At 36.5% G+C, this 7,860-nt stretch overlaps 1 protein-coding gene across 2 annotated transcripts; it reads left to right on the top strand.

Annotated features, from left to right (window-relative positions):
• The first annotated feature begins 1,047 nt into the window (after positions 1-1,047).
• On the top strand, positions 1,048-7,087 carry alkal2b (ALK and LTK ligand 2b). 2 transcript variants are annotated; one of them, XM_082144234.1, is made up of 6 exons: positions 1,048-1,080; positions 3,761-4,061; positions 4,232-4,285; positions 4,376-4,456; positions 4,665-4,738; positions 6,269-7,087. In XM_082144234.1, the coding sequence occupies exons 1-5, from the start codon at positions 1,063-1,065 to the stop codon at positions 4,727-4,729; spliced, it is 519 nt and encodes a 172-aa protein (XP_082000360.1). In that variant the 5' UTR covers positions 1,048-1,062; the 3' UTR covers positions 4,730-4,738; positions 6,269-7,087. The 2 variants fall into 2 exon arrangements, with proteins under 2 accessions (XP_082000360.1, XP_082000359.1); XM_082144233.1 differs by lacking the exon at positions 1,048-1,080 and having other exon boundaries at positions 3,571-4,061.
• The last annotated feature ends 773 nt before the right edge of the window (positions 7,088-7,860 follow it).

Genomic DNA, 7,860 nt, shown 5'->3' on the forward strand with positions numbered 1-7,860 from the left:
TTTTGCTTATTACTATGGTTGAATAAGATCATTGAAGGTCAGCAGCAAATACATTATTGCTTAATAAAGTGAGAATAAATGCATAAAGTATATTTGTGTAATTGATCATATTTAATTAATGTAGGTTTGTGAAATTGTACTGTTTTCACTGTTTTTATTCATTTTGAGGAATACCGAATAATACATGCTCACATTTAGTCCAGAAGTCCAACCATCATGTTTACACAGCCTCTGCACTTTACAATTTGTCTCAACATGGGGACAAGAGAGGTGTCAATCAATGCATGGGTAAACAAAGTAACTCAGATGTTTTGTTGGAAATTTAAAAGCAATGCCTTACTTTACTTGAAAAATGTAATCTGATTGCATAACTCACATTACTTGTCATGTCTCACCCCCAATGTCAGATTCCCATTGTCAAAACTACCTTAGGCCGTTATTGGGGCATGGTCCCACAAAAGGTTAAACATGTTAAACGAACTGTTATCTCTTTTTTTTTGGTGGAAAAGACTTTTAAACTTGACTATGGCTGGAATGTTTATCCTCTACTCTCTAGGTAAACAAAAAAAAAAAAAAAAAAACTAACAACTAGAACAATTCACCTTTAAACCAAAGAAAATATTTGCAGATCTGAGTCAAATCTTGTTGTTTCAGGGTCTCTGCAGTGTTAATGCAGTGAACAACACAGAATACTACACGCTACTACAAACCGTGGGCGACAACTTGCCACTACTTGAGTTGTTATCTTAGTTGCACCCGCTCATGTGGTGTATCATATCAGGTTATTTTCAAGTCATTTAGATAACTACGGGCAGCTTTGAAGAACGTTTTAACCACAGATGATAAAATAAGGGATGCAGGAACATTTTATTCACAAGTACAGTATGGATTAATTGTGAAGAGAGAAGAGGATGGGGAAAAGAGAAGGTGGGGCAGAAAAACAGACTACAGGACTGAAAGAAAGAGAGAGGGTCTGTGGGTGATAAAGGAAATGGAACGAAGGCTTTTAAAAAGGGAAACAATAAATGATTTACATGGCACAAAGACAGGAACAACTGTGTGATGGCCACGGATGTGAGAGTGAGTAGCTACACTCCTCTACTCTATAAAATAGTTTTCATCATTATTTTATAACTTTATATATTTTGTTTTCATTCATTTAACTTGTCACAATAATTTCTGTAATTTCTACTGTTCTGAGTGCAGTTAACTCATAATTGCATACTGTCACTTTCGAACAACTTTGAATTTACCTAACATTTATTAAAGCAATTTACATTTACTTTTTATCCAAATCGACATCATAAGCAGTTTATCAAGTATTAAGTAATTTAAAGGAAAATTTTCAAGTTTAGTGGGTTTTTTGGACAAGGGAACCTTATATGTGACCACAGTCACATGGGTAAATTTTTTGGATGTCTACATCATCTGAATAAATAAGCTTTCCATTGTTGTATGTTAGGACAGGACAACATTTGGCTGAGATACAACTATTTGAAATTCTGGAATCTGAGGGTGCAAAAAAAAAATCTAAATCGCCTTTAAAGTTGTCTATTTATGTTCGCGATAGTGCTGCTTTCACTCTCAAAAATAAATGTTTTATACATTTACAGTAGGAAATTTACAAAATATCTTATATAATATACATGGAACATGATCTTTACTTAATATCCTAATGATTTTTCATATATTCCACCTGCTTCATGATCAAGTTAGTTTACACAAAAATGTTAAAATGATAATAATTATAATTCTGTCATCATTTACTTTATCTTTTTCTTTTTTATGCTTCATGTTTTTGTCAATACAGACAGATGCACACACGCACGCGCGCACACACACACACAGGGTCTTTGTGGGGGACTCTCCATAGACATAATGGGTTTTGTACTGTACAAACTGTAGACCTATATTCTATCCTCTTACCACTAAACCTATCCATCACAGAAAACTTTCTGCAGTTTTAGATTTTCAAAAAAAAAAAAAAAATAAATAAAATAATAATAATTATGTAATATTTATTCACTTGTTTCCTCATGGAGACCTCAATTTAGGTCTCCACGGTGACACGAGTCCCCCATAAGTCAGTGTGCATTCAGGTTAAAGTCCTCACCTGGATAAAACATGCACGCACACTCACACACACACACACACACACACACACACACACACACACATACACATATAATCAATCTTTTTTTCTTCTTCCACAGAAGAAAGAAAGTCATACAGGTGTGGAACGACATGAGGACGAGTAAATGATGACAGAATTTTCAGTTGCTGAGTGAACTGAAACTCAATAGTTTCAACTTGTGCGCATTTCATAACACTTATTATTCAAATTAACGCATTCACTGTGTGGCACTGTTGAGCTGTGTCTCAACACTGCATCACGTTATCCCAGATTAATCCATGCAACATGGTTAATAATAATTCCCAAGGTATGTAATCCTGATAATCATCAGCTATGGACATGGAAGCGCACGGCAGAATGGTGTGCAACTCGTATTTGAAGCGTTTGAGAGCCAAAGAGGAGGGGAATGAAATATGAGTTTTTTTGTTTTTTTCTATACTCAAAGGGAGTGGTAAAATGTCGAGATTGAGAACGAAACCAATATTGGAGAAGGCCTCAGTCTTCTCATAGACGCTGCTGTGGATAGTCTCCAGGAGATTCTGCCTTCTCACTCAAGCTCTTACCATGATGGTTTCTGATGATAATTTACGCTGAAATACAAAACCGCAGCATCATCTTCGGGGAAACTTTAAAGATAAAGGAGCCAAGAAGCACCGCGCGCACATAGTGTCATTTAGTAAGAAGATACAACGAGGCATTAGGACAGAGAAAGCACTTCTGGTGAGAATCTTTCCACTCGTGCCAAATTGGACCACCGGAAGATGCGCGTTACAAGACGGTGATCCAGCAAAATTAAAATGCATTTTTTAAGGAGTGCTCTTAACGCGTTTCTAATTAAAGACATGCCGGGGTAATCCACATGGGACAGCTCCTTACGTCTGCAACTGACAATAAAAAGTGAGGAACCCATGCCGGATGATCTGAAGCAACTTTACGCACCGGAGGGGGAAAATAAATAAATTAAAAGCGGCGGACTTTCGTCAATTTCCACCCACTTCGAGTCAACACGATCAACAGATGACCACGGCTGTCTTTAAACATATAAAAGAGACTCGCTCTCCTTGTGTCATGGTGCGCTAGAGGCTGTGGAAGTACCTTTGGAGAGGCGACGCCAGCGGAGTCTATTTGATGTGCTTTGCGTTAACATTATTAAACCCACGGGAAGGCCGTCGAACAAGTGTAAACTAAATCTGCATTGAAGAAAACAGGTAATTTGTTACTTTACCAAACAAACACGTGTTCCCGAAGCGCCTTTGCGCAAGAGCGTTCGTGCGTAAAAGTGGAGAAAACTTGGGATTCTTGTGTGAATCTGTGATGCTATGATTGTTTAGAAATATTGAAAAGTAACTGAAGCTCCACTAACTTGTTTTTAAGTGAATCGATAACTTTATTTATTACATATTAGATGATGTTACAACTTCAGAATTCTTTTAAAGAAAAGAAAAAAGAATTGTTTAAAATAGTGAAAAATTTAAAGATGTATGCATTCTTATTCTTTTAAACCTAAAATGTTCATGATCAAATTATGTGTCAACTATCCATTCATGACATGTTTTAAGCCATTTGATATGAATCAATAAATCAAGTGGGTGCCAGGGAACTGAAATGATGATGGTCTGTTTGCAGGTCTATAAGAGGCAGGTCTACGCAGGGCAGAGGGGCTCTCTTTGCCCACCTTTCAGCATGAGTGCAGTGCGCACACCTGTCTTCATAGGGCTCCTTTTGCTGATCCTCACCGCCGGCTACTGCAAACCGAGAGACAGGGATGACACAAGTCTGCTGGACCTCCTAATGGACAGAGTGAGACAGGCACGGGAGCATAACAGCGAGGGAAACACACAGCAACCCCCCGAGATCATCGAGCATTCGGTGGAAACAAAAGACGTTAACAAAGTTACAAAGTCATATCAGCATGAACGCATTCTTGGTAAGCGTCATCACATTCACTGACTGACTGTGTTTGGATAATGAGAGCATTGTAGTCAATACTTGACCTGATCTGTTATGTGGCATTTCATATTCTGTGGCCAATAAATATAAATAATCACATTTTTGTACAGTAATTTCTGACCTGAGTGATTTCTCCTCTTTCAACAGAGGTCTTTCCGAGAGATCTTCGACAGAAGGAGAGATTTTTAAAACATTTAACAGGTGAGCAAATGCCAGTCTCTCTGTACACTTTCCTCATTATCTTTGTGAATTGACAGCAATTTAAAATCTGTCTTTTTGTATTTTTTGCAGGGCCGCTTTATTTTAGCCCCAAATGCAGCAAACACTTTTATAAACTCTATCATAATACCAGGGACTGCACAATACCAGCCTGTAAGTGCCATTTCATTAAATACATTTACATTATTTCAGAAGCTATATCTAGGAGTGTGACGTATTGATCGGAAATGTATCATTTTAATGATTGATCTTAACTGTTTTGCCATTTATTCAGGTGAATGATTAAGCATGCAAATTGTTTTTATATGGTCTTCAAGATAGTTTCTATGTCAAATGAAATGTCTGTCTTGTCTTTTTCTAGATTATAAAAGATGTGCCCGGCTTCTTACAAGACTAGCAGGGAGTCAGCGGTGCACAGAGGGATAGATGTCGCAGGTGAATAGTTAACATAATAGTTAACATAATGTATGTTATGGCAAACTTGTTTCCGCTATTAGTGCTAAAATGCTTGTTATGGAAATATTTACCCAGAACACACACTAAGTGATCAAATGTCTAGCTGTTATCTTCAAGGACACAATCATCCCAACATTTTTGCTACCACATTCTAAAAAAAGACCTTGATAGACAGTTTCTGGTTACACACACACAATGTGTAACCTACGCACAGAAGTACACTTAAACATAATTCTACAGGAGAAATATTACACCTAACTGTTTTATGACCTTTCTAATATTACGGAGCTTCCACCCAGAATAGCTTTTACCTCACCTGTTTGGAATGAAAGGGATTTTATATTTTAGTTAAAAGGCTGTTCTGGTGGAGTTTTAAGTGCAGAGGTTCTCAGACTGTGGATGATCTATGAAGATTCCAGGTGGCTGATAGAAATAGACAGAGATATAAGTAGATTGTATCAATTCAAAATGAATTAACTAACTTCTTAGCTAGTGAATAGTTTGCTCATGTCAGTACCTGTGTAGTTCATTTAAATTCATTATTAAAAAGAGGCTATTTCAATAGAGTACAAACTAAAGATAATTTGAGCAATACTTAAAATAGGTCATTTAAAGTTAAAGTATTCTTTATTGTCCCTAAAGGGACAACAAATAACATCCCAAAAGCATCAAACATTACACAGACACACATGGTACATATAATAACATTTAATCAAGCTAAACTATACCGGTTAAGTATACTTAATTGGCATATTGGGATGCTGTATCTTCCCCCCTGTTCTGAGGTAGTTGGTGGTTTCCCCCATATTTGGATGCATTTTTTTGTTTAGCTGTTGAACTTGTGATCTTCAACCTAAAAAAAATACAGTACTGCTCCACTAATTGAACACACACACACACACACACACACACACACACACACACACACACACACACACACACACACACACACACACACACACACACACACACACACACACACACACACACACAAAAAAAACATTAGAAAAGTGCAAATGGGTCAAACTGTGGCACCAGTACATTTGTTAAAGAAAGTACACGAATATAATCGGGGATTATGTTCTCAATTGACTGTAAATGGCATGTTAACTATTTGAAGTGAAGAACCACACTTATGGACAATGGCCTTTTTTCTTAATGGCACTGCTTTAGTTCTCAGTGTAACATTAAACCTTCAGTCCTTTCACCATCTGTGTTGCACAATTTGCTCTTATATGTGGCTTTGTATCCACACTAGTGAGGTTTATTTTAGATTGTTTTTCATCCTCTGCCTTGTAAAAACTAATTATAGCGTATATTCAATATATATATATATATGTATGTATGTATGTATATGTATATGTGTAAATAATATATATAATTGTGTTGTATTTATTATTACTAATACCCCCATTTACATTTGCATGCAGTAGTCCAGCTCTCATATGTATTATAGTATGTACAGACGTTGTGTTTCACTTGTTTTTAAAGTATTGTTTCATTTTACAGATTTCAACAGACGTGAAGAAGTAAAGAGAACCAAGAAAAGTGCCTTGGAGAAAAACAGGGAAATTAAATTAATTCAGAACAATCACATATTTATCACATAAACTATTTTTGCAATGAAATGGAACTCCTCTTTTGACCTTTTTCTTATCACATACAGCTCATCAGTCTTGTGAGTTGACAAGACTGATGTTAGAACCAAGTTTAATGGAAATGGTCATGGTGAAAATGAAGAAGTTTATTGGAAAAACAAAAAAATATGTCCTGCTGCCAAACCACAAACTCTGGGTGTCACTTTCGACCTCACATACATTATAAATTGAATTTGCCTTCACAGGTAGTTTTTGGTTGAAGAATAACTTAGATATTGTTTTGCTGATGTTCAAAGGTGGTTACTGGCTGAAAGAAGCCTTTGGTCCAATATTCCTGACAACCTCAAAGCCACATTCCTCAAAGCCAGAGCTAAATCCTTTGATTGAATTATGATTTGCATGATATTTTCTTGCCTTTTTTGTCTTTACAAGACATGTCTTGGCAGTAATTAATGCTACTGGTTGCAGTTTATTCTGTGAAAGAAATGAATTGCATTTTGCTAATATTGAATGTCTTATATTATGTATTTATACATTCAAGCGGTTAAATATTGCTATTGTCAAATGTATAAACATATAAGTTAGAGTTCAGTTTGTAAATATTGTAAATATATACAGTAAATATATATAACATATGATCTTTAAATAAACATATTTGTTATATAATGTTTAAAGAGTGTTGACGGATGAATTTGAAGTTATTTATTCCAAATAAATGCTATATGCTTTTGCTGCTTGTCATAGTTTCCCACTCCATTTTGGTGATAAATCCATCTTTGAGAGGTATGAGACCCATAAGGGTGTGGGAAAGCAGTACCCTGCTCTTAGCTGATGTCATAACAGCACATTTAAGCGACAGCCTTCTGAAATAATGTTTGCATTGGCATTCTACTCATGGAAAAAAGGCAAAAGAAAAAACATTTCAAACGGTAAAAAAAATGGGTGATTTTTATTTGTTAATCAGCAAATTTTATTACTGTCTGTTACTGAAATACATAATTTCAGTCATTACAGCTATTTACAGTCCAATTTAACTTTGTATGTTCACATCAACTATCCCTATATATACTGTACAAACACACATCTCTCTCTCTCTCTCTCTCTCTCTCTCTCTCTCTCTCTCTCTCTCTCTCTCTCTCTCTCTCCCTCTCTCTCACTCTCTCTCTATATATATATATTGAGCAGCAGCCCATCAACTTGCCTTATGAGTTAATGTATATCATAATATTCTCTATTAATGAACCATATGAGGGGGCGGCAGTGGCTCAGTGGTTCATGTAGATTGTCTACAAACCGGAAGGTTGGTGGTTCAATCCCCGGTTCCACCTGACCAAGTGTCGAGGTGTCCTTGAGCAAGACACCTAACCCCAGCTGCTCCCGACGAGCTGGATCGCCTTGCATGGCTGACACCGCCGTCGGTGAATGAGTGAGTGAATGGGTGAATGTGAGGCAATATTGTAAAGCGCTTTGGTGGTCATTGGGTCTGTGAAAGCGCTATATAAA

This window comes from Leuciscus leuciscus, assembly GCF_965113295.1.
Source record: "Leuciscus leuciscus genome assembly, chromosome: 17".
In the NCBI taxonomy this organism is placed as follows: domain Eukaryota; kingdom Metazoa; phylum Chordata; class Actinopteri; order Cypriniformes; family Leuciscidae; genus Leuciscus; species Leuciscus leuciscus.

Bases quoted from the DNA above. Each gene is read 5' to 3' on its own strand.
- alkal2b (XM_082144233.1), top strand. From the start codon at position 3,740: ATGATGATGGTCTGTTTGCAGGTCTATAAGAGGCAGGTCTACGCAGGG. The intron at 4,286-4,375 runs GTGAGCAAATGC...TATTTTTTGCAG, and splicing joins ATTTTTAAAACATTTAACAG to GGCCGCTTTATTTTAGCCCC. The intron at 4,457-4,664 runs GTAAGTGCCATT...GTCTTTTTCTAG, and splicing joins GGACTGCACAATACCAGCCT to ATTATAAAAGATGTGCCCGG.